Source organism: Peromyscus maniculatus, chromosome 2 (genome assembly GCF_049852395.1).
Source record: "Peromyscus maniculatus bairdii isolate BWxNUB_F1_BW_parent chromosome 2, HU_Pman_BW_mat_3.1, whole genome shotgun sequence".
Lineage (NCBI taxonomy): Eukaryota > Metazoa > Chordata > Mammalia > Rodentia > Cricetidae > Peromyscus > Peromyscus maniculatus.
In genome coordinates this window covers 66,875,291-66,901,566 of record NC_134853.1, presented here as the reverse complement: position 1 = coordinate 66,901,566, position 26,276 = coordinate 66,875,291, and the positions used below count along the sequence as shown (strand labels likewise).

General features: G+C 48.4%; 1 protein-coding gene across 1 annotated transcript; it reads left to right on the top strand.

Annotated features, from left to right (window-relative positions):
* Nucleotides 1-6,547: 6,547 nt before the first annotated feature.
* Nucleotides 6,548-8,686, top strand: Ccl19 (C-C motif chemokine ligand 19). The gene is made up of 4 exons (XM_006986048.4): nt 6,548-6,934; nt 7,905-8,037; nt 8,250-8,346; nt 8,438-8,686. The coding sequence occupies exons 1-4, from the start codon at nt 6,874-6,876 to the stop codon at nt 8,456-8,458; spliced, it is 312 nt and encodes a 103-aa protein (XP_006986110.3). The 5' UTR covers nt 6,548-6,873; the 3' UTR covers nt 8,459-8,686.
* Nucleotides 8,687-26,276: the final 17,590 nt, after the last annotated feature.

The window sequence follows — 26,276 nt, the reverse complement described above, 5'->3', positions numbered from 1 at the left end:
AGCTCGCTATAGAGACTTAAGAAAACAGTATAAGACCTGCCCAGAATGTAGATGGGGCAACGGTTTCTTTGGCCACTGTCGGCTTTCCCCACTGAGTGTGTACTCAGCTTTACCCGGAAATAACCTCTGCTTATCCACCATGCTCTGTGTCTCCTGGGACTTCCTTCAAGAGGGAATGCAAAGACTGGGAGAAAGGAGGCTCAAACTGAGATCCTGACAAGTCCCATCCTGTGTCTCCTCGTGGTGACATTCTAAGTGCTTGTGACACTCTTGCATCCTCCTGATTTCATGGGTCCTCTTCCTCTATGCAAAGAGATTATTCATGTCCTTCATATATACAAGCAACCCAATCCCAGGATTCCATTCTGGGGATCTACTTCCTGGGGTCTCTTCTGGTAAAGTTTACAGTATCCTTGGAGATTCTGGCAGAAATAAGTGGCTCACTGTAAGGACATAGGAAGATCAAATACTTTCTACTCCCTACTTACTACTCATTACTTGAGTGACCTCTGATTACTACAGATGGAGACTCTTCCTACCCCGGGCAGTTGGTGGCAGTACTGGGTCAGTCTTGCAGCTGTGAACTGATAAAGGATCATGGGAATGCACATGTAGATCACTGGTCAGAAGCACAAGCCACAACCCGTGCTTGTCACCGGCACCTGAAGCTAGACGTAATCTCCTGGGACTAAGCCCTACGGCTGTTGGAACGATGCCATCTTCAGTTGAGCAGTGTCACAACTGAAGAGAATTAGAGGGCAGATGTTGTTATCAGTGGCAGCAGGAGGCCACAGCTCAACACAGCCACTTGTGGCCTGAAGAGTTCCCTTACCCACAGGGACCTCCGCTCAGGCAAAGCCAATGTTTGAATGTACTTCGAGGAATTTCAGGATGGCTGAGTGGTGCAAAATCAGAGCTTACTAAGAATTTTGGACAAAGGACTGAAATGGAAAAAGCAGGGATTCTTTGCATGTGGTGAAGGCTTTCTTACCTAGGGTTAACATAATTCAGGGGACTACAGACCCTGTCCATCAATCAATAGCCACCAAAGCATCTGGATCCTTTGTCTCAAGAACTAGAAGATGGATTTCACAAAAAACAAATGGTGAGTTGTTTCTAGAAAGGACAGAGCCTAAAAGGAGGGAAACTGGCAGAGCTCCCATGCAGCAGGAGGGTCCTGAGGAAGGGTCACCCCAAGGGTCTATGTCTAAGGGTCAACAAGACTTTACTGACTAGAGGCATAGGGAGGGGAGTTGGTTGGTTCAGCTGGTCTACCTGGACTGGTGGTTGATGATGCACCTCTGCATCCTTGTGGCTGGACTGGAGTTTTGGAGACAGCTTCAAAGCCAATGAAGTCTCTGACTGTGAACAGAATCCAGGCAGTTATATCCCTTAGGTTGCCATGTAAAAGGAAAAGAAGGTTAACAAACCAGTAGCCCTAAACATTTCTGTCATTTATGGCCCTTGGCCAAGACAGAACTTCCGACAGAACTAAGGACATTTCTGGCTTCTGGCCAAGACAGAACTGGTTGTGGAGAAATGAAGGAGAAGTACTCATTTCTCAGGTACCCCGCCCAGCTGCCTCACAAGCTCCTTGCTCCTATTTTCATCAGAGTTATGTACAGAAGACCAGAACACACCCAAAGGGATATTGGCTTTTGAACATTGCTCTTAGGTGTCTCTCCAGTGTGTTCCTACCTCTGCTGCCCAAGTGCTGGGATTAAAGGGGAGCACCACCACCGCCCAGCTCTTTAGTTACATTCTTTAAAAGATGTAATTTACAACAATGTTCAAATATTAAGCAAAGCTTAAAGTTTAAGCAAAATAAAATAAGCAAAAGTGTGTGTACAGATTTATTTTCTTAAAGAACTGTCTTGTGTAAATGCAAATGTGAGGTAGTTCCTTAAGGTGTACCATTTAGATGTTTAGATGGGGGTTGGAGAAGGGTACTAATATTAGAAGTCAGGGTTACAAACATTCCAACCGTGTGTAAGCAGAGTTCGTTTGTTGTTTTTGACCCCCTCTTTTAAGACATCATTAGGAAAATACACTATGTCTGAGGCGATCTTTGCTTTATGAGTTGTGCCTTTTCTAAACTTCATCTAAAGTTTCTTGACTCAGACAGCAGAACAGGCAATGTAGATCCTGGGGTAAAGGGCTCCTTTTCCTGCTTTCATCCTTTAGTTTTCTCTAGCTTTCCATCCTGCCTCACCTTTGGCTTGATTAATTTGCTAGAATAGCTCATAGAACTTGGAGAAACACATATACTGTTTGTGATCAAGGATATTATAAAGAGGTCCAGGTCATTGTTCTATTGTTGTGAAAGGACATCATGACCAAGGCAACTCTTTTTTTTTTTTTTTTTTTTTTTTTGGTTTTTTCGAGACAGGGTTTCTCTGTGTAGCTTTGCGCCTTTCCTGGAGCTCACTTGGTAGCCCAGGCTGGCCTCGAACTCACAGAGATCCGCCTGGCTCTGCCTCCCGAGTGCTGGGATTAAAGGCGTGCGCCACCAACGCCTGGCAACCAAGGCAACTCTTATAAAAGAAGGCATTTAATCGGGGGCTTGCTTACAGTTCCAGAGGTTTAATCCATAATCATCATGGTGGGGAGCGTGGAGGCAACGAGGCAGGTGCTGGAGCAGGTGCTGGAGCAGTTGCTGAGAGCCCACTGCTCTCATAGGCAGAGAGAGAAACTGTGACACCAGGCCTGGCTTGGGCTTTTGAAACCTCAAAGCCCAACCCCAGTGACACACTTTCTCCAACAAGGCCATGCCTCCTAATCCTTCCCAAGCAGCACCACTCCCTGATGATTAAGTGTCTTATAGAGGGTTTTCATTGCTGTGAATAGACACCATGACAACGGTAGCTCTTATAAATCAAAACTTTTAATTGGGGTGGCTTGCTTGCAGTTTCAGAGGCTCGGTCTATTATAATCATGGCAGGGAGCATGGCAGCATGCAGGCAGACGTGGTGCTGGAGAAGTATCTAAGAGTCCTACATCTTGCAGGCAACAGGAAGTCGACTGAGACACTGGGTGGTATCTTGATTGTAGGAAACCTCAAAGCCCGCCCCCATGGTGACACATGTCCTTCAACAAGACTATACCTACTCTAACAAAGCCACACCTCCTAATAATGCCATTCGCTATGAGATTATGGAGGCCAATTACATTCAAACTACCACACTAAGCATTCAAATATATAAGCCTATGGGTGCTGGGGGATATCTTTCCGTATGATGTGAATATGTGTTGTTTCCATTGGCCAATAAATGGACTGCTTTGGCCTATGGCAAGGCAGCTTAGAGGCAGGCGGGAAATCCAGGACAGAGATAGTAAGAGGAGAGGCACAGGCAGAGAAAAGATGCCAGCTGCTGCCAGGAGAAGCAAGATGTGAAAGTACTGGTAAGCCATGACCACGTGGCAACTTATAGCTGAATAGAAATGGGTTAAGTTACAGGAGCTAGCTAGCAAGAAGGCTGAGCCATTAGGCCATACGGTTTGTAACTAATGTAAGCTCTGTGTGTTTACTTGTCTGAGTGGCTGTGGGACACAGGAAAACTTCTGACTACATATGGGGGTCGTTCTACCTCAAACAACCACAAAAGGCTATGGGAAAGCCATGAAAGAGATGTTCACAGGGGTGTGAGAGGAGCGCAGAGATTCTGTGCCCCTTCCAGGAGCCCCCGCTTCCTCAGCTACTCAGAAACCTCTCTAACTTAGTCCTTTTGAAGTTTCACTATGTAGCCCTAGTTGATGACATTATTGGCTATAGATGTATCAACCTAACCTGCCTCTGGTCTCTCAGGTGAATGAGGCTGAAATTTCCAACTCTTTTATCTCATGGCATCAACGTATATAAGACTCTCATTACCACACAGAGTTCAAGCATTTTAGTAGCTATTTGCCAGGGCAGGGGTGGGGAGACCAGAAAGAATAATTTTTAAAACTATTTTGTCGTTATTTACTTGTGTGTATGTCTGGTGAGGTCAGAGGGGTCAGATCTGGAGCTGGAGTTACAGGTCGTTGTGATATGGGTGCTGGGAATCAAATCCAGATCCTCTTCAAGAACAATACATGCCCTTAATCACTGAGCCATCTCTCCAGTCCTAAGTTTCTATTTCAAAAGATAGTTTACAGAGATGAATGTGGTTGTGTGCACCAAGTTCAAGGCCAGCCGGGTCTACATAGAGTTCCAGGACCACATAGAGACTCTCTCTTTCTCTCTCTCTCTCTCTCTCTCTCTCTCTCTCTCTCTCTCTCTCTCTCTCTCACACACACACACACACACACACACACACACACACACACACACAATAATAATAATAATAATAATAAATAACAATAATAACAAAAAGGATTTAATAAAACATCCATTTGAGAGGTGGAGTGGGGGATTAAAGAGCTTTGGGAGAATATTATGGCACCATTGGGTCTGACTGTGGTGGGGTTCATTACCATCCAGAAGTCTGAAGGGGAGGACAAAAAGGAGAGTCTGTGACTAGAGATGGGCAGAGTGACCTTGCCTATAATCCTAACACTCCAGAGGCTACAACTGGAGAATTGCTGTAAGTCTGAGAACACTCTGAACTACATAAGAACACTAGTCTAGAGACCGGGCGGTGGTGGGCGGTGGTGGCACACATGCCTTTAATCCCAGCATGCAGGAGACCAGCCCCACTTCAGTACAAAGGCATCAGGAAACAAACACCTTTCCTGTCCACCTAGCTCCTGCTGCTGCCTCTCTGGCCAAACAGAAGAAGCCGGGTGGGGGGAGCGGATCCTGGATAATGCAGGCTGCAGAGGTCAGCCTTCCAGGGAACACAACAGGACAGGAAGAGCAGAGAACTGACAAAGATGGGAAGGCAGAGCAGCCACCGCTGTGGAATGGACAGACAGATGCCTGTGTGGAAAGAGGGCATGAGAATGAAGGCTAGCGAGTGCTCACAGTGTGCCAGCCTCTGGGCTAAAATGCCTTTACTGAGTAAAATAAGGAAAGCCTATTTAACCCTAAGAAGCAAATGTACTGCTGTCCCCCTTCTGTAGGTAAGGACCCTGGACACAGAGAGGACTAACTGCCTGGCCACACAGCCAGTGGGGGGTGCTGGCGGACTCCCACCTCTGCACACTGTGTGCTCCGGACCACGTGCTGTGCCCAGCAGACAGTTGGCACAGACAAGTTTGGGGGGGTGGTACTATTGGTGTGATTGTTTTCTGTATGTGTAAAACAAGGATTACAATCCGGGGTAATAAGCATGTGCCTTAGTATGCCTGGGAGAGTTGCACACGGTACTGCTGGTGGAGTGATTGAACCAGAGCCCAGAGGACAGTCAGAAATGCTATTGTTATTATTACTAATGGATGAAAACAAAGATAAATGTGAGAAATCTAGAGCCAGCTTTGGAGGTAAGGGCACTTGTTATCAAGCCGAATGACATGAGTTTGATCCCTGGCATCTCCACAGTGGCAGGAGAGAATCACCTTCCTCAGAGTTGTCCTCTGACCTCCACTCATGTGCTGGGACATCTGGCCCTCCCTAGCACACAAAAAAAGAAGTGTGATTTTAAAATAGTTTTAAGTCAGAGATGTAAGAAAACATTCCTCCCCGTCCCCGGGTAGAAAAAGAGGATCCAAGGGCTGGAGAGATGGCTGGGACAGTAAGGTGTTTGCTGTGTAAGCCTGAGGCCCTGGGCTTGGATCCCCAGAACCCACCTGAAAAGGGGTGGCACACATCTGTACTCTCTGTGCTTGGGGAAGCAGAGACAAGAGGGATGCCTTGAGCTCACTGACCAGCTGGAATTGCCCAGCCAGTGAGTTCCGGGTTCAGTGAGAGACCCTGTCTCCAAATCTAAGGTGTAGAGTCATGGAAGAAGATGCCAGATATCACCCTCTGGCCTCCACATGGGCATGCACTCAAACACATTTCTATACAACACACACACACAGAGGAGCCAGAACTTGGGTGCGGAGGGTTGGGGGGTAACCCATGCTAGCTGTTCTTTTGAGGTCCTCTCTTCTAATCTTTCTCACAAGGATGGGGAAATCATTAATTCCTCCCCCATCTGTCAATTCCTTGAAATTTAGGGATTTGTCTCAGAAGGGGCTGGCCAGCCCCTCTCGTTAGAAATCCCCTCTCGGTTCCCAGGATTGAGGGAAGGGAAGATGGAGGGGCTATTCTATCCCAGGCTCCCTCCGGCTGTTCCTCTGACCTAGGCACTGGATTTGAGAAATGGGCAATGCCTATAGATCCAGGTGGTTGAGTCACAGGGGACCGAGAGGTAGGACAAGGGTCCTGGGCCCTGTCCTTGGGAACCTTCCCTTCCAGCCCTGCTTGTCAACTCCGCTCCTAACTCTCCCCCGCCCTCACCAGCGCTTCTGAGGCCCGGGCCTACGGCTGACAGTGCCAATGGTTCTAACAAGAGACAGCACACACCCTCTCCCTGGAAATGACAGGACACAGCGTTTTCTATTTTTTTTTTTTTATTTTTTTGGCTAGACTGTGGAAGTTCTCAGAGCTAAAGCCAAAGAAAGCAGAGGGGAAGCCACTGAGTGAGGGGAAGAAGGAAGCCAAGGTCATGTTTTGCCAAAAGAAAAAAAAGGGGTAGAGGGGGGTAAACGGGAAGACCCAAATGGGCCATGGCGGGGAATTTTTTTGGACAGAAAGTGAAAGCTTGGGGCATAAATTGGAGCCGGTGGCGGGCTCACACAGGCTCACACGGGCTCACATCCTCTTGCCTCTGGACCCCATCACATCCCTCTAGGACGCCCATCACTCCCCACACCCCCCGCAGAGCCTGAGCCTCTCACAGATTCCTGCACACACCCAAGAACTCTCAGGCTTACACATTCTCTGTGGCCTGCCTCAGCTCACCCGCCATGGCACTCGGTGCAGGCCCACTACTGGCCTTCAGCCTGCTGCTTCTCGGGACCTTCCCAGGTAAGGCTGAGGGGATAACTAAGGTGGGGGAGACAATGGCTTGTGGGTAATGTCTGGATCTCAGACTGTCACAACGGTCATGACAGACCCTGCAAATTCAGAGCCATAGGCTCCCTGTGCCTTCTGTGTGTGCCTGTCAGTACGGATGTGCCCCTAACCCTGAATTCCAATGTGGCTCAACTCTTGGCATCTCCTGGGGCCCTTTAGCTGCCCCCTCTCCTTGCAGGTGTCATGTCCTGATACCTCAGTTTCCAAGCAGCACAAGGAAGGATCAGTATTTCTTGCTTCAGGGATCTAAGGACGTAACTGAGTTGGAGTGTTTGTCTCGTGTCTGAAGCCCTGGATTCAATGCCACCACTGGGGTCGTGCGTCAGGGCTTTGTTGTGTATCTGCTTCAGTTTGAGGGAATGAGAAACACTGGAGCAGGCCTGCTCAACAGCTTCGTCCCCTTCCTGTTGTTCCTGTTGGGGGGCCTTGTGTGTTGGTTTGGTTCGGTTTTTGAGATGGGGTCTCTCGATGTTACCCAGGCTGGCTTCACAGGCCTGGGCTTCGTGATCCTTTTGTCTCGGTTTCCTCAGGAGCTGGGACTCTGGGTGCTGCAGCCATCTGCTGGCCATGTAGTAATTCATAAGACTGAAGAAGTCCTTGGCCAAGGCACACCTCCTGTCCCTGCACTGTGACACCATCCACTCTCTATTTCCTGAAACATGGTGAAAATTGAGAAAATCTGGGAGAGGGTGTATGACCAGGACAGCAAGAAGGCATTTGTGGGACGTACGGAAATGGTTATTTATTAAATGGCTTAGAAGACGACGGTGTGTTCAGCAGCCGAAAGGGCCACGGTGGCACACAGTGGCTGCATCTCAGGTCCAGCTCTCTCCCACACAGAGATGCTGTTGAAGTCACTTAGGGTTGTGGCTCTCCTTCCTCACGGCCTCCATGTCTTCTCCCCTTCTCTCTCCTGTCTCAGCCCCAGCTCTTGGGGGCGCTAACGATGCGGAAGATTGCTGCCTGTCTGTGACCCAGCGCCCCATCCCTGGGAACATCGTGAAAGCCTTCCGCTACCTTCTTCTCAAGGATGGCTGCAGGGTGCCTGCTGTTGTGTGAGTTGTGGGAAGACTCTCTAACCCCATCTCCCTGTCAGCTCTTGGTGACACCACCGCTGCCTTATCCCCGAACTCATGGCCGAATCCACCTTCCAATAAAGCCCCGGAAACAGGTCCCCACACATAATATCCAAGCCTCTACTCCTCATTCTAGGGCCTTCTAGGAAACCAGGTTCCAGATCTTCATTCTCTCTGACCTTTGACTGCAGGTTCACCACACTAAGGGACTACCAGCTCTGTGCACCCCCAGACCAGCCTTGGGTGCAACGCCTCATCCGAAGACTGAAGAAGTCGTCCGCTGCCAAGGCAAGCCTGACCCTCCTCAGCCCCTCCTCCATCCTCCAAACCCCTGTCCAAGATTCCAGCCCATGACCCTGCTTCTCCTTCCTCCCCTTAGAGCAGGAACAACAGCGGTTAACCATGACAGCACCAGAGGAGCCCTGTGTCTTGAGAAAAGGGATGTGAATCACCCTGGCCCTAGGAACCAAGGACCAGGAGAGAGGACCAGGCCTCCTGATGCTCTGCTCCAGACCTAAGCCAGCCAGGGCTGTGCCTAGAGAACCAATGTGAATGTGGGTGTGAAGGAGAGCACAGTCTCTCCAAGGCTAGACTGCAGTGCTTCCAATAAAGCTGCTTGGTACCCATGGATCTGTCTGGCGGTTCACTCTCTCCCCAGGAGACCAGGAATAGGATGGGAGGAGGTGGAATGGCAGGCTATATTTTGCACCCTGAGTTCTAAGCAATCTGTTCACGGGCCTCCACCTAACACCCTGATGCTCCCAGAACCAGCCCCACAATTAAGGACCTAGCTCACGTTTCCCCGGCCCATCACACTGCATTCCGCTCCACAGAACTCGCATCAGCTCCGTGAAACAAAGTCCCGGAGAAGCCTCAGATCTTTCCGGCTTTGGCATCCAGGTGTTTGATCACCCAGGTGTCTCAGGGATGAGGAGCTTGGACGGGGATGAGAGGGTGTGCCTCTGCTGTCTAGGACGGCTCAGCCACCGAGTGCTCCCTCCAGCACTCCTCTTCCTCCTCTGCCCTGCTGGCTTCTGTCTGGGTCTGGATGTTTCCTCCTCCGGGAAATCATCACTGACTCAGACTGGGTTAGCTTTGCTTCCTCCTAAATTTCCATGGCTCTGCACCTTGTTCTCCCCTACACAGCACCCACCTACAGAGAGAGAGAGAGAGAGAGAGAGAGAGAACTCATCACAGTAACCTATTTTGCTGGTTCGTCCTTCTCCCTGGACAAAGGTCACATCTGTATTGGTTTCCAACAGATAGGGAGTCAATAACATTTGCTTAGAGAATGAACAAATATGAGAGAACATGATCAGCGGCCGTGGAGGACAACCCCATCTTCTATTCCATCCATTCTAAATCTGACCTCCAGACCAGCTGTCCTGAGCAGGGTCCTGTCCCATCAGAGCAATCCTGGGGCCAGACACCAAAGACACTGACTGGGAGCCAGGGATTGGGGAAGGAAGACAGGCCCACGGGGTGGAAGAAAGAGCAGCCAGGGATGCTTGCAAGAGCCAGCATGGAAGAGCCTGGTGGCCATCACCTCTGTGCACACAGGCAACACGGAGTCCTAGGGAAAGAGTCTTGTCTGCAGGACCAAGGCCCTGTGGCTCTTGGAACAGTCCACAGCAATGCTCTGTGCCCCTTGGAAGCTTCCAGAGTGTGACCTCCAAGGGCCTGTCCAGTGGGAGTGGCAAGTATGAGTTGCTAGGGTCAGACAGATTCTCTTTGCCTTGACTGGGAAGAGAAGCCATCGCTATATCAGATATACATCAGCCAGTAACCAAGTCAGGCCTGGCTGGACAAGCTTTTAAAGCAAAGTTGTAGTGAGGGGATCATGCTCCCCCGCCCCTCTCCAGCTCTCAGGCACCCCTGTCTTTGCTGTCCAGACAGGTGTTGAAGCATCCAGGTGTCTGAGAGATCAAGTGTCAGTGAGAGAGATGGCAGGAGAGAGTTACAAGGGGGTGAAGGGGGGGGGGCAGGCAGCCTAGAGCGACTGGAAGTGTGGCAGCCTCGTCATCTTCCACAGACAGGTGTTCAAAACCTCAGGTGTCTCAGGTCTCAGAGTCACAAAGGGGAGTTTCCAGAACAGTTGCTATGGCTAGAAAATTGTTCCTACTGCCTGAGGTAGATTACCCACTCATTCATGCGTCCAGCCTGCCATCCATCCATCCATCCACCACCCCCATACCCATTTCCCGAGTACCAATCCATTAATCTGTAGAGTCACCCAGCCATGGAGCGCTCTGCCTCCCACAGACAAAAGATAAACACAGATGAGGCGGGAGATGTTGCTTCAGAGCTTGCTCAGGTCCCGAGAAGTCAGCTTGCCTTGAAAGCAGACATAAATCCTCGCTCTGGTGCTTCAGGCCTCAGAGGAATATGAAGAACAGAAGAAGCAAGTATGGAAGCCCTGCCAAGGTAGCCAAGGTGCTACCAGGACAGAAGCCCTTGGACATTATCTCCGTGACAGTGACAGTGGGGGGCTGAAGAGCAAATCCTGATCCCAATGTCTGGGCCTGCCTCACAACCCTGTCTCCACCTTATCACTCAGTGACCCTGGGCAAGGTCCCTCCAGGCCAGGGCTCCAGTGCCCTGTGTCCAGTAGCAGGGAAGGACCTGACCAGGACTCCAGTGCCCTGTTGTCCAGTAGCAGGGAAAGACCTGACCAGGACTCCAGTGCCCTGTGTCCAGCAGCAGGGAAGGGCCTGACCAGGACTCCAGTGTCCTGTGTCCAGTAGCAGGGAAGGACCTGACCAGGGCTCCAGTGCCCTGTGTCCAGCAGCAGGGAAGGGCCTGACCAGGTCTCCAGTGTCCTGTGTCCAGTAGCAGGGAAGGGCCTGATTGTAGCTAGAGTTTTCCTGGTCCTGCCTGGCTCACGGTCAGGATAAATCTCTCTCACCCGCCAGTCCCGCAGCTGCTCAGACCCAACCAAGTAAACACACAGAGACTTATGTTGCTTACAAACTGTATGGCCGAAGCAGGCTTCTTGTTATCTAGTTCTTATATCTTAAATTAACCCATGTCTATTAGTCTATAAGTTGCCACGTAGCTCGTGGCTTACCGGTACCTTACATCCCACTTGCCATGGTGGCGGCTGTATCTCTCTGCCTCAGCCTTCTACCTCCCTGAATTCTTTTCCTCCTTGTTCCGCCTACCCTATCCTTCTTGCCTGGCCACTGGCCAATCAGAGTTTTATTTGTTCACAGCGTACAGGACATCCCATAGCACTTGATTGTTGAGTCCTTCCAAAGACTTGACTCCTGGATCTTCAGCTCTCACACTAAACCTTCAACTTGGTACAGGCTTCCCCAACAGCCGCATACCTAGAAATGTTCCCACTTTTCTGGAGGCTAAGGAAGAAAAAAAACCTAGGAGCTGGTGGTATGCCTTGTACCAAGCAGTCTCCTGCTTGACGAGGAAAGCCTGGGAAATTCAGAATTTAGGGCATGAACACCCCATAAGAAACAGGTATATAACCTTCCCCGTCCTCCAACCACTACCTGCCATCTTTGCTTCCTCTGCCTCCCACACCCGAGCCCTAATGACCCCACCCCACCACCGCCTTAGCACTGGGTCTTATTCTCTTATCTCTCTAGAAATCGGGGGCTTGCCTCCTCCTGCCCAGACATTCTCAGCACAGTGGCTCCATTTGTCTCCGGTTTGTCTAGAATTCACTAGTGAGGACGACCTGCTCGTCTGTCTCTGACAGTGGCAAAGATGGCAGCTCTCTGACAGGAATCGTGGACTCCTAGCTCCCTAAGCAGGACATCGAGGCTTGCCGTACAACTCTGCATAGACACCTTCCTCCCTGGGGCGCACAGAACCTGTCGCAGGCTCAAGACCTAAAGCGGATCGATATCTTCTGCCATCAAGGCTCATGGTCCCCGAAGGCCCAGGGTCCCTGAAGCTACTCCCTCCCTAAGGTACCTAACATCCTTGCTCAGGGAGCCCCCATCCTTTTCAGATAAAGTTTCCTGCCATTAACGTCTGCTGAGAATTCCCCGGGGAAGAGACTGAGCCTTGTCCATCTCCGTTGCCAACACTGCTTTGCATGGCTAACACAGAATAAGCCCCGACACATACTTGATTAACAAGAAAATTAAATCAAGCATAGTCTTTCCTAATACACACACACACACACACACACACACACACACACACACACACACGGAACACGCAGCACACAGCACACATCCGGTTCCCAAGGCAGTCGGAGCTGCATCTGTTGTGGGATTGAGTGTTTGGCCGGAACCACCTCCATACGGTTTTGATAATCTCGGGTTCAACTTCTCGGCAAGCCCCCACCCCACCCCATGCCACCCCCTTCCTCTACCCTCCGGGAAATTCAGAATAAGCAGAAAGTCTTGGAAATAGTCTTACAAAGCAGCAAGATTCCCAACTGGGGAGTTTCCTCCAAGAACGGGCATTTCTCCACACACCAGACTTCCTAGATGCCCTCTCCCCCAGACTTTGTTCACATGGATGAACGTTCACCCCTGGAGCTTTCTGGGTGTAGGCACTGGTGTAGGGAATAAGACCAATCTCATGCTGCAGGTGGAAAAAGAAAAGAGGACTAGAAAGGAGATAACTTGCTCAAGCTAGACAGCTAGGAAACGGCAGAGCTGGGGTTCCAGCAGGGCAGTTTGGTTCCAGAATGCTGCACATCCCATCTTTCTGAATTGGCCCACACCCTAGACGAAAATGGAGAACAGTACGATGGGACCAGATCTAAAGGTTTAACCACTTCCTTCCACATGGTGGCCATGGACCAGTCTCCAAGCCCAGGCCTTTGTCTGCATTATCTATCATTGTCTCCTCAAATAGCCTATGAGGTAGGTATCGTTACTGCTGTTGTATATATGGGGGAACTGTGGTACAGAGAAGCAAAGTGAGCACTCAGGTCCACAAAAGCAGTAAGTAGCAAAGCTGGCACTGAAGCCCAAGTCTGCCCGAGGGCCAGAGGGCCGTGCGGTCTAGATGGGGTAGAAAGGCTTGGCTTGCTAAGAAGGACCAAGTGGGAAAAACAACCAGAAGTGAAGCTGGAAGACCCAGACAAGTGCTTGAACTCAGAAATGGAAATGGCCCCTGGGGAGCAGCCATCCTCTTGACACTCTCCAGCAGAAGGGCAGTGAGATTCTCCAGGGCTTCAAAGAGGAAATCTGCTCAGGCATCAGCTTCCCTAATGTCTGACGTCAGCACAATGGAATGCGGGACTAGGCTGCAGTACCCGCCCACCCGCCCGCCCGGCTCCATATTCCCCAGGAATAAGAGAGAGGAGTGAGAGACCAGGGCCTGGGGATGCTAAAGGAGAGGAAAATGGAAGGGCAGAGTTGGGGGTTCAGAGGAGTAGGGGTTCTGTGTGTAGGGTTTCTGGAAAGGGACAGGGCCAGCCCTCTGATGGGCCAGGGGACTGAGGGTCTCTGCGCTAACCTGCCAAGGCCCAGTCTGAACAGCCAAGTATTCGGTGAAGGCAGTGAAGTGAGTCTCCGGAAAGACACATTTGAAAGGACAACTTCTGTTTCCTGAAGGGTTTTAAGCAGGCAGGCAGAGGACAGGATGCAGGAAGGGCCTCTGAGGACCAGAGAGACCTTTGTGTTTCTGTGCCTAGAACTTTGGGGTCTTTCCTTTGGCTCCATGAGAAGAAAACATGAGCCATCCTGGTCTCCAACCTCGTAGAGATGGGAAGCCTTTGTTTGTTTGGTTGGTTTTGGTTTTGGTTTTTTGAGACAGGGTTTATCTGTGTGGCTTTGGAGCCTTTCCTGGAACTCACTCTGTAGCCCAGGCTGGCCTCGAACTCACAGAGATTCGCCTGCCTCTGCCTCCCGAGTGCTGGGATTAAAGGCATGCATCACCACTGCCTGGTGAGGTGGGAAACCTTTAATACCAGCTGCAGGGACATTAGAGTTCTAGGTCAGTTGGATCCCCCAGAGCTTTGGATCTCAGACTCTCCATCCCTGAAGTCTGAGCCTATTTCCATCAACACCTCAGTGCCTGCAATCGCATGCCCATCAGACAATTATTTCAAGGATCCTCCCCAAAAGAAAGCCAGCCTTTCTTGTCAGGATTTGAGAACATTCAACCTTAACAAGAAATCCCAGTACCTATTGTATCCTCATCAATGACAGGGCCACCATTAATGTCAAGTTCTCCCCATCATCACCAGGCCACCACTTCCCTCAGAAATCTTATCACCATCAGAAACACACAAGCCTGACATGGAAGGACAGAAATGCTGTTCAGTTCCAGGGCCACCACTTTCTCTATAGCCTACGTACACGACACCTCCCAGTGTGGCAGCGCTGAGGGTTAGAGCATGACTCTTCATGTTAAGTAGGGCCTGCAGTAGTCTCAGCTGTCATCATACAGGGTCCTACCAAACCTCTTTTCATTAAAGTACTGCTTTGCTACTGGCTGCAGCCCAGAACATTTACTCATACCAAACACGGTCCTGGTTGCTAATAACCCAATAATGGGCTAAATGAATATGGTCTCGGGCTTCATGCAGTGCCTCCTGCTTCTAAAATGCAAATTAATGCATCACTAGGAGTACTTACAAGCCACTGACACCCACTGGCAGATTTAAACAGAAGTGGGGGTGGGGAGGACCTGGGAAGATGCAGAAGATCACAAGATGGGGGATCCAGGAAGACCACTGTCCAGTCATGCGCTACAGTTAGGACAAATCAAGGCAGCTCTCTGGGACAGTGTGGTGCCTTGACCTTCCTCTAGTCATATTTCTAAACAAAGATAAAGAGTCCCCAGGGTCAACAACATGCCCACTCAGATTCCACGTTTCTCTTTCTTGATCAACATTTCAAGGACTAAAAAACAGGGAATTCTCTGCCCCTGGAAGCAGCTTCTTCTGTCCTTCCTAGGATGGACCACGTCACTGGTGTACAACACTAGTCCAGAGGGTGGCCAAGAAGCAGCTATGCGTGATGAATATGGAGCTTGCACTGGAGTATGGGGTTGGAATGTTTGCCCTCGGGATTATGAGACCCTTAAACAGAATAAGATAGAAATTCAAGTAGGAAGAGAACAAGTCGAGGGTGAGACCTGGCCCTTCCCTTCTCACTCTCAATGGCTTGAGTATGGTTTCCTATGAAACTCATGTAGAAATTTAATTCTCATTGACTGATGAGAAGACAGAGACAATCAAAACAGTGAGGCCTAAAGCGGGAAATCCACAGGAGTCTGCTTAAGGAGTATTGGGGAATTTATTAGGGAATAAATTAAGGAAATACACTCACGAACACAGAACCGAGTAAACAGCTGAAGTCATCCTCTGTTCCGAGGGAGCGAAGCCACTTGGCAGTCTGCTCACACCAGGAGGCAGGGACCAGGGAGATGGGGCCTGGTGACCCCTCTCTCTTTCCTTTTAAGAGGTCACATTCAACGGCAAGAAGCACCACCACAGAGGCCCTTGTGAGGTGATTCAGGGTTGGATAAGGTCAGCAGGGTTAAGCCCAATGATTGGATTGTAGTGGCTTTGTCAGAAAGAGAGAGACCAGGGAAATCTGTCTATTGCTGTGTGGCACCTTGGTGTCACCACACAAAGAAAGCCATCACCAGATATGGACCTTCAACCTCAGACTAGAACAATATACCAAAACAAACCTCCCTTCATAACTTAACCAGTGTGTGGTTGTGTGTTATTAGCAACAGAAGGGGAGCTGAAACGCATTTCATCATGGAGCTTCCAGGATCCAAGGATTCCAAACTCAAATTTGGCCTTCAAGTTGTTGTGAAAGCAAAATTTTTCAAGATAGGAAGACAAACACTTTTCGTTCATCACTCTGCTAGTTTGGTGTGATGTTTTTAAATAGATGGACCAGGGGAATAGTTCAGTGGTAGCACATGTACTTAACTTAGCCCAGAGATAAATAGATAGACAGATGATAGGTAGGTAGGTAGATAGATGGATAGATGGATGGATGGGTGGGTGGGTGGGTGGGTGGACGGACAGACGGTGGACAGATCCTCCACTTGTGAGATGAACAGCCTACTGACTGTCCCATCTCTGTATTGTAGCTTCAGTTGCCCCTGTAAGATGGACATTATGTCTATCACCACTCCCACCACCTCCCAAATAGATTCTCTGGTAACCCTGCTCCTTTTCATCAGTCTAGCTGTCTATCCACGGCCCTTGAGAGGTTTTTCTGATTAGCAAAGCCTATGCTATGTGTCTGCATCTCAACTGCAAAGGAGCTGGAGTGTGTTGCTCTTGGATTCTACGGTGCAAAGCAAGCTCCAGCAGTAACCAAGGCTAACAGAGCGGGCGAGTCCACAGACATCAAAAAGGTGAGGTCTGCGGGCACTGAGAAAGGAAAATGGCTACCCTACATTGGTGTACATCTTACTTCCCCATCCCTAGAGTTAAAAGCTTAACATAGTACCACCTCCACTGGCACAACCAAAAACTGCATTCCCAAAGACACACAGCTCAGAACCTTAGTAACTAACATGCCTGTCCTGGTCAGCTCAGGTTATCATTAAAACACACACACACACACACACACACACACACACACACACACACCATAGACATGGCAGCTTAAACAATAGAAATTTATTTTCTCACAATGTTAGAGACTGAAAATCCAATATCATGGTACCAATATGGTTTCTGATGAAGGCTCTTTTCCTAGCCACTTTGGAACCTTCTCATTCCTCTCTCTCTCTCTCTCTCTCTCTCTCTCTCTCTCTCTCTCTCTCTCTCTCTCTCTCTCTCTGTGTGTGTGTGTGTGTGTGTGTGTGTGTGTGTGTGTGTGTGTGTGTGTGTGTGACAGGGGGGGTTCTGATAGGCTCACACTCCCATTGGATTGGTGTTCCCATCTTTATGACTTAATTTAACTCTGTTTTTTGTCTGTCTGTCTGTTTGTTTGTTTGTCTTGGAGACAGGGTCTCGTTTGCCTAGACTCACCCCAAACTCACTATATAGTTGAGGATGGCCTTGAACTCCTAATCCTCCAGTCTCCACCTCTTGAATGGAGATGATTAAGGTCCTGTCTCTAGATATGGTTGCCCTGAGAATAAGTCTCCATCATATGAATCCAGGGTGGGTATGATTCAGTCTACAGCACTATCCAACTCTAAGATCTTAGGCGACATTCATTCCTCGCCAGCTTTCTTGTGATCACCTGTCTATTCTGTAAGCACCAAACTGCCTCTGATTGGCAGCATAGATTGAGTTACGCTGCGCTACCAGGTGACACCCAAATCTAAGTACTTTAACACAACAAAACTCTATTCCTACACAAACACTGAGCCACTCTGGGCCCAGGCAAGCACTTAGCACAGCTGTGCTCCATGTGGTCGCGCCACATTCTGAGCTGCTTTGATCTTTCCGCACACCCCCTTCATCTCAACACAAGTTCCCATGATCAGTTGAGAAGGGTGGCAAGGGAGAACATTTTCTTAAACGTTTTTGATCACAAGTGACACATGCCACTTTTGCTCACATTTTTTTATTTTAGCAGAAGTGAGTCACATGACCATGCTTAACATCAAGAGAACAACTCCCAGGGAAAGCACTGAATCAGTGTCTTGGTGGGAGTAATAATGCCACCATAAAAAGCCACATTCAAGAATGGAGCAAAGGATGATGGGAGAAAAGGAGAATCAAGCAAGTACAAGCTCAGGGGGAAAAGAAAAAACTGAGTTAAAAAGCTACAGCCGGGTGGGATGTGTGGCGCACGCCTCTAATCCCAGCACTCGGGGAAGAGCGCTGCTATCAGGCAGATATCTGTGAGTTCAAGGACAGCCTGATCTACACAGTGAGGCCCAGATCAGCCAGAACTACATAGTGAGACCCTGTCGTTTAAAAAAAGAAAAGCTATCTATAGTTATGAGTTCTGAAACCATCCTAGAGCTTAGTGGGTGTTTGTTACTTTTTTCTAACATTAATCTTTTATTGCATGGCAATTGGCCGCAGATACTTCACACACTGCTGAGTTCAAGGGCAAAGACACTGCCACCAATTCCACTGTTACCATTAGAACCGAATGCCCAGGGGACACTCGTGAGGAGTTTTTTAAGCTAATGCCAAAAACAAAAGCCAGTCACGAAAGAGAAGTGACTGCTGTGGCCAGGGCCTAATACACAAGGAAGGGAGGATATGAAGTGAGTTGGGACTAGGAGGTCAGAGTCATGTGACCTGTGACTTTGCAGGTTACAGGAAGGAATGAAGATCTGATATTAAGTGCTGTGAAAGATTGCAGCCAAGGAGTAACATGGCCGTGTTTAAAGTTTTAAAAGATCCCCTTGGTGGCCTGGAAAATGGATAATAGGAAAGAGAGAGGAAGGCAGAGTCGCAGCTCGGAAGGAGTTGACACTGGTCTAACCCACGAGGGAGTGATTGGAAAAGACGTACATATGAGATGGAGCAACAGACTGAGTGCAGAGCTTCTATTTATGAAGCATGAAGGAAACAGAAAACCCAGGATAGCAGAAGCCTTCAGGCCTGAGCGACCGGCAGGATGGCGGTGACATTCTCAGAGACGGTGACTGGGGGAGGAGACAAGCTGGGAGAGAAGTGTTGAGAATCTAGATGTTGGTTTTGGAATTAGACATCTGTCAGAATGCCAAGAAGAAAACCCAAATAGGCAGTTGGCTCCACAGCCTGGAAGCCAGACGTCGCTCTCTGTTTCCCCGGCTCAGCCGTCTGTTCCTCCCTCTGCAGTGGGCTAAAGTCATGGGTCTCTTACTCTAATTTGTCTCCGGAGTCTGTGCAGCTTCTTCGGTCCCCTGAACTAAGCCCACCCCGACTCCAGCCTCTCTCCCTTTCAGGGCAGTTGCAGAACTGAACCCACTGCTCTCTTAAAAGCCAAATAGTCCGGGCACTTGCTTTCCAGCCTTGGGTTAGCCATCCTCTGGCTCCACCCCAAGGAATCTGACCAGAAATAGCTCTCTCAGCCCTCAGCTCCAGCATTCTTTCTCACCACCCAGGCTCCAGCTCCTTACCTACCTTGGGAGAAGCACAAACCCTTTGTCTCTCCTCTGAGTCTGTATGCGCTCAACCTCTCTAGTCCGTCTTCCCAGGGCACCACTCACTGTCAAAGCTCCCGCCCTCACTCACCTCCCCTGCCTCTCTCTAGTCCAGAACTCCGCATCTCTAGCTGAACGATTCACTTCTGCTTTGTTCCAGGGGCCCAGTTTCCTGAATGTCTCCCAAGCAAGCTCAGTCCAAACCCAAGTACCCCGGGGCTCAGAGTGGCTTAGATAACAAGCTCTGACGGAGGAAGGTATTAAAAAACAAACTCCGGCCATGACATTACTCAAGTTCCAGAGGGTAGGAGACCGGGAAGGGGGGCTGAGCTGTTGCTCAAGACTTCCCCTCTCCTTGTGTCCCAGCTCTCCTGGAACTCGAGCAATGTTCCACCCACTCGGGGCCTACAGGGCCAAGCTCTGCCCCTGGGTCTGAGCCACGACCCTCTGGACATGATCCGATTTGGGGAAGCATGGGAAGAAAAATGGACCCCTCCCCAGGGTCAGGGAGTTTCAGAAGCTGAGTCATTTGGTCTCCTGCTCATTTCCAATCTTTTCTGGAATATTACATCCTCATATTTTCGGCCAGAGCCATGGTTCCCCAGGCTAGAAAGTTAGCCTATTCACCAGACTCCCTCTGCAGGCCTCAAAGATGAGATCTCAAGCCAGCCCTATGTCCTCCTTTTCCTGGGCATGTAACGTCCCCTGCAGGTCCTGAGGAGCTGAGCCCCACAGAGAGATGAATTGAAAAAGCATCCTCAGACTCTTATGTCAAGAGATACAAGCCGGGCACAGAAAAACCAACACCACTTGTGCTCATCCAGTTAGGAAAACTGTAGGTCAATCTTGAAGAAGAAGTACAGAATGGGCACAGACCATCTATAAGACCAGCACTTAGACGGTGAGGCAAGGAACTAGGAAGATGGCTCGGCCTGAGGACCCGGGTTCAATTCCCAGCACCCACATGGGAGCTCACAACTGTTCAGTTCCAGGGGATCTGATACCTTCACACCAAGGCACATAAAGTTAAATACATTATTATTAGAGAGAGAGAGAGACAGAGACAGAGACAGAGAGACAGAGAGAGAGAGAAATGTGCCACCACTCCTGGATTTCTTTCAAAAAAAAGTTGTGACAAGAGGATTGTAACCCTCAGGCTACCCTGGACTACATAGTGAGTACAGACCAGCCTGGGCTACAAAGTGAGACATCATCTAAAACACAAACAAAATCTTGCAATGGTGGACACTAGGGACAGGGAAGGAGAATAGGAAGAAATTAAGAAGGTTATTTAGGGACTGGGAAGGGAGCTAGGAAGAGGAGGAGAGTGGAAGTCCACCTCACAGAGAAGAAGGGGGTGCACATCAGTGCACTGTGTGCACATGTGTGAAAAGTTATTGTGACTCTATTATGTTAATTTGAGTCGTAGTAAATTAAAAATAGAAAAGAAGAGCCCAGTGAGGTGGTGCACATCTGTAATCTCCATACTCAGGAGAGTGTGGCAGGAAGCTTCTAACTCAAGAGTGTTGACACCTCCAAAGGACCCTACAATGTGACTACGTATTGTAGATATATTGACAATATATTCATACTAATATGTACATGCTATGTAATATACATACTATACACACATATATATACTATACACATAATTGCACAATATATACACGCTATGTATATTCATATAGATACACATATACACACACAGTATATATTTACAATACATGCATGCTATATATGTGTATGTTTATATATAATGTATACATATTTCACACATAGTATATAGTCACAATATATACATGCTCTATATGTACGTGTGTATATATATACATATATACACACAGTAAATACTCACCACATATATGCTATATACACACAGTATATATTAACAATATATACATACTATATATATATGTATATATATATACATATATATAAATATTCACATCAAGGGAATGCCAGAAAAGTATTAAGTGTATAGTCACAATACAGACATAAACAGACATGTACACAATTGCACACACAATCATACAAAGACAATTCTTTTTTCCTAAGAGGAATATTTGGAGAAATACCTTGAGAAACCACTTGGAGAGCACATACTGACTTAATAAAAGGACGTGATCTAATGGAGCCTATCAGCTGGGAAGTTTTGCTCAGTTCTACATTTATTGTCTTACTCCTTACTAGAGTAGCTTTAGGTTTGGAACAGTACAGATAAGAATTGAAATAGGGGCTGGAGAGATGGCTCAGCAGATAAGAGCACTGCCTGTTCTTCCAGAGGACCCAGGTTCAATCCCCAGCACCCACATGGCAGCTCACAACCATCGATAACTGTAGTCCCATGGGACTCAATGCCCTCTTCTGATGTGCCTATGTATATGCAGACAAAACACCCCTATGCATAAATTACATAAATAAGTGAATCTTTTAAAAAGAAATAGAGAGGCTGAAGAGATGGCTTGGGAGATAAAAGCACTTCTCCTCATACAAAGGACCCTGGTTTGTGTCCCAGCATCTACATGGTGGCTCACAGCCATCTGTAACTCCAGTTCTGGGGGTTCTGATGCCCTTTTCTGGCCTCCATGGGCTCTGTATGCATGTGGTGTGCATCTATACATGAATCAAAACACTCATACACATAAAATAAAAAGAAGTCCTTCCTAAAGAAGAATTGGGGTAGAAGGTTTTTTTGTCTGGTTATTGTTGTTTGTCTTTATTGTTTGTTTGGCCTTTGAGACAGGGTCTCACGTGGACCAGCCTGACCTGAAACTCACTATGTAGTGGAGAACGGACTTGAACTCCTGGTTCTCCTGCTTCTCTAGATCCCAAGCATGGGACTACAAGCTACCATGCCCAGTTTTTGTGGTGGAAGAGATAAAACCAGGGCTTCATGCATGCTAGGCAAGCACTGGGATAGTAACATTTCAAAACACGGACTTGAGTCAAGAGCACGGTGATGTGCAGTCCCAAGCCCTCAGGAAACAGAGACAGGAGGACTGAAAAAAAGTTAAGTTTGTCACGTCACGGAACTAGATCTGTTAGAGGAGTGTCTTCAGGACTGGAGAGATGGCGCTGGTTAAGAGCACGTACTGCTCTTGCAGAAGATCTGAGTGCAGTCTCAGCACCAAGGTCAGGTGACTCACAATCTCCTGTAACTACAGCTCCAGGGGCTCTGATATACTCTCTGGGTTCCACAGGCGCGCGCACACACACACACACACAATTTTAAAAAATAAATAAATCTTAGGCCTGGGGTTGGGGGAGGCAGGGGTTGGGGTGGGATCCCTTTAGCCCTGATGGGATCCAGGTGAAACAGGCATGCACAGGAAATAATTTAGTAACCTAGGACTTCATTTGGGTTATGGAATACCCCTCCCCCTTGTAATAATGTGCTTGGTAGCTTAGCTCCTTTACATGCTTGTACTATACACATACACCCCTCTCCAATGTACCTAGCTACTCCAGAATGCCCTCAGAGCTTCACCTGTCCACCTCCCTCTCTGAACAATAGAGTAGATTTCTCAGGTCCTGGTAACAATCAAATTTAGACGTTTCTATTCATTCAACTGTATCCCCAGTGTACCTGGTTTGAAGACAGAAAGGCTGATCCAGTCTGAATTAGTTTGAGTAGCATATGAAATAAGTCAAAATGTTGTCTTCAAGTAAACTCAGGGAGAATAACCTATTTACTCTCTTCCTCCTATGTATAATTGGATGTGCATATGATTAAAGTCAGGGCATTATGGGAACGGTCATGCGCAGCAGGAAAATGATTACATGACATAATCTACCAGTAACAAAAGAAAAGCACCCTCACTGTGCCCCTTGTGACCAAACTCCTCTTTGTTTGTTTTTGTTTTTGTTTTTGGAGACAGGGTTTCTCTGTGTAGTTTTGGAGCCTGTCCTGGATCTTGCTCTGTAGACCAGGCTGGCCTTGAACTCACAGAGATCCGCATGGCTCTGCCTCCCGAGTGCTGGGATTAAAGGTGTGCTCCACTGCTGCCCGGCCCAAACTCCTCTTTAACCCCAGAAAAAGAAGCCCAAATAAGAACTGGGGCCCTTAGGCTGGGGAGATGGCTCAGTGGTTAAGAGCACTGGGTTCAAGTCCCAGTACCCACATGGCAGTTTATAACCCTCTGTAACTCCACTTCCAGGGGGTCCAACACCCTCACACAGACATACGTGCAGACAAGAACACCAGTGCACATGAAATAAAAATAAATTTTTTTAAAAAAAGAATTGGGGCCTTGAGGATCTTCACTCAAGTGGCTGGCTGCCCGCTTACGATGTACTCTGATCTTTTCTACTGCTTTGTCTAAATAATTTCCTTCCTGCTTGTCAAACATGGGTGAGCTCCTATTTTCAACTCTTTGGATCGGAAGCCAAGGATGTGGAAAGACCCTGACCACCAGTCACACAAGGGTTCGAGTGTTCTCGCCTCCACATCTTACCTCCATCCCTCTCCTCACTCTCTCTGTGGGGGGGTCTTATTCTTACCTCGGAGAGGGTCGTTTTCTGCTCTTCTAGTAGCAGCAAACATGGCCACTAGACACCTCAGGTCTAAGGGGTTATTTTAGATCTAGTTTTATTATCCTTTTAGTTGTGTATACAGGGGGTTATGACACATGTGTTTGAATGTTCTCAGAGGTCAGAGGTGATGGATCCCCTGGAGCTGGAGCTGCAAGCAGTTGTGAACCATCAGACATGGATACTGGGAACCAAACTCAGGTCTTTGGCAGTCTCTCTAGCACCCCAATTTTTAAAAAAATTCTCTTTATTCTTGAGAATTCCGTACAGGTGTACAACAAAATATGATATCTACCCTCACTTCCTTCCTCCAGTTCCTTTATAGCCCTCCAACACATCTGCCTCCCAACTTTTTTTTTTTTTTTTTTTTGATAACCCACCAGGTCCAATTAGTGCTGCTAATGTGGGTGTGGGTGTGGGGCCATCCAGGAGAGCATGGGAAACCTGCCAGTGGTCACATCCTTCAAAAACAGTGACTCCCCCTCCCCTGGCAGCTACCAACCGCCAACAGCTCCTCAGTGGGTGGGGGGTGGGGAGTGGCTGGGCATCATCTACCCCATCTGGGACAGAATTTTGCTAGTGAATCTTTTGAAGGTCTTATGCAGGTAACCACTGTTTCTGTGCGTTCATGAGTGGGCTAGCCATGTCATTCACCGTCAGAAAACTGCGCTGCCCAGTGTTCCTCCCCATCCTCCAGCTCTGACGCTCTTTCCACTTCTCTCCTACTATGGTCCCCAATCCACAGCTGGGAAGAGAGGGTTGATACAGATGGCTGTTTAGATCTGAACACTCAGCCTCTTCAGCCTCAGTGCTTTGTCAGGTCTAAGTTTTCATAGAGACCGATTTGAAACACTGGCCTCCAGCATCCAAACTTCAAATATCATGCAAAGCTCTGGTTAGTCTGCTTGTGTTAAATGCTCAGGTCTTTATCACAATGTTCAGGGATTGGCATACTGGGATCACAGCACTGTGGCTGATAGCTCCCACCACCACCACCACATAAAACGGCAAACTCCTATAATCCTAGCACTGGAGAGACTGAGGCATAAAGATTGCCATGAGTTCAAAGCCAGTCCGGAACACATAGCAAAACCTTTTCTCAAAAATAATAAGTCAGAACCAGATGTAGTGTTGCAAACCTTTAATCTCAGCACAAAGGCAGGCAAATCTCTGTGAGTTCAAAGCCAGCCTGGTCTACACAAGGAGTTCCAGGACAGCCAGAGTTACACAGTGAGAACCCTGTCAATAATAATAATAAATATGATAATGAAAAGAAGAGAAAAAGAAGTGGCCTGTATGAACAAAGCCCTCAAGCCATCTATTTCATGAGCTGTCATGAGACAATTTGAAGTATTTAGCATGGCACCTGTCATTTAAGGATCAACAAATGTTAATGTCATAACTGATCAGTGGACATGGAGATGAAGATATTTTAAAAGGTGAAAAAATAATGGAAGAGAAAAGAATGGGTCAAGATTGGTGAATATATAGACATGAGTAGATGGACAGAGGGAAGAAAGACCAGAAAAATGCAGACCACAGTTCAATCCATCACACTATATACCCCAAGGCTGAGAAAACAGAAAAGAGCCTAGCATTCCACAACCGTCTTCCTCAGAGCCCTTCCCCTCTAATCTTTCCAACGTCTTGTAGGAGAGTTCTCCCAGTTCTCTCTGCTCTTGGACACTCACCCGTTTCCAACTTGTTCTCAAGAATAGCCACAGGATATGCTAGGAATGAAATATCTTGAGACAAGCAGACCAGAACAGTCACCTTCAGAAACGGGAACTATTTCAACACTATAGCACGGCAAATCACATCACCTCAGTGTTAACCCAGAGTGGCTTCCTTTCTAGAGTCCCCCCGCTGCTGCATAAGTGCAGTACAGGACAAGACACCATGTGTCCTGGGCAAACACAGCCTCGGGGCCCTGACTCACAATGAACCCAGGCTCCATTGTCCCTCTCTACCTATTTGTGAGTCCTCTTACGTAATTTTTATACAGTTTTCTCAGTGAACTCAGACAGGTTGGTAACCAAGGCCTTCTGGGCCTGTTTTCCAGGTCTCGTTCACCCCTACTTCCCTTGCTTCTCTGTGAGCTGACCAACCTCTCTCCTCAAAACTCCCTCAGTCGCCAAGATAGGGAGGGCATGGTAGAAAGGGGGCTGTCTTCATCTCTTGATTCCCGGCAGCTATGGGACATAGAAAATGGGTCAACAGAAGAGAGAGGCAGGAACGGCCAGGTCAGGGGGGTAAAATCTTGGCAACCAGAAGTGCAAAATCAGATCGGATCTGATTTTAAAGAATTTTCTTTTGGCGTTGCTCACCCCTAGGAGGAGTGGAGTTAGATGATGGCTATGTGGGTCTGGGCAGCCCGTGGGGAATCTGAGAGGTGTATTTCTCTAGACTTGCCCTGCTCCTGCGAATGTGCTCCCAGAAAGTGAGAGACTGTCTCATCGTCCCTACTCCTCCAACCCCACATAGCTCACAACTACAGGGAAGAGGTGGGGTGTCTTGGGTTCTTTTCTGTTGCTGTCATAAAATACTCTGACTGTTGGGCGGTGGTGGCGGTGGCGCACGCCTTTAATCCCAGCACCCGGGAGGCAGAGCCAGGTGGATCTGAGTTCGAGGCCAGCCTGGGCTACAGAACGAGATCCAGGACAGGCACCAAAACTACACAGAGAAACCCTGTCTCA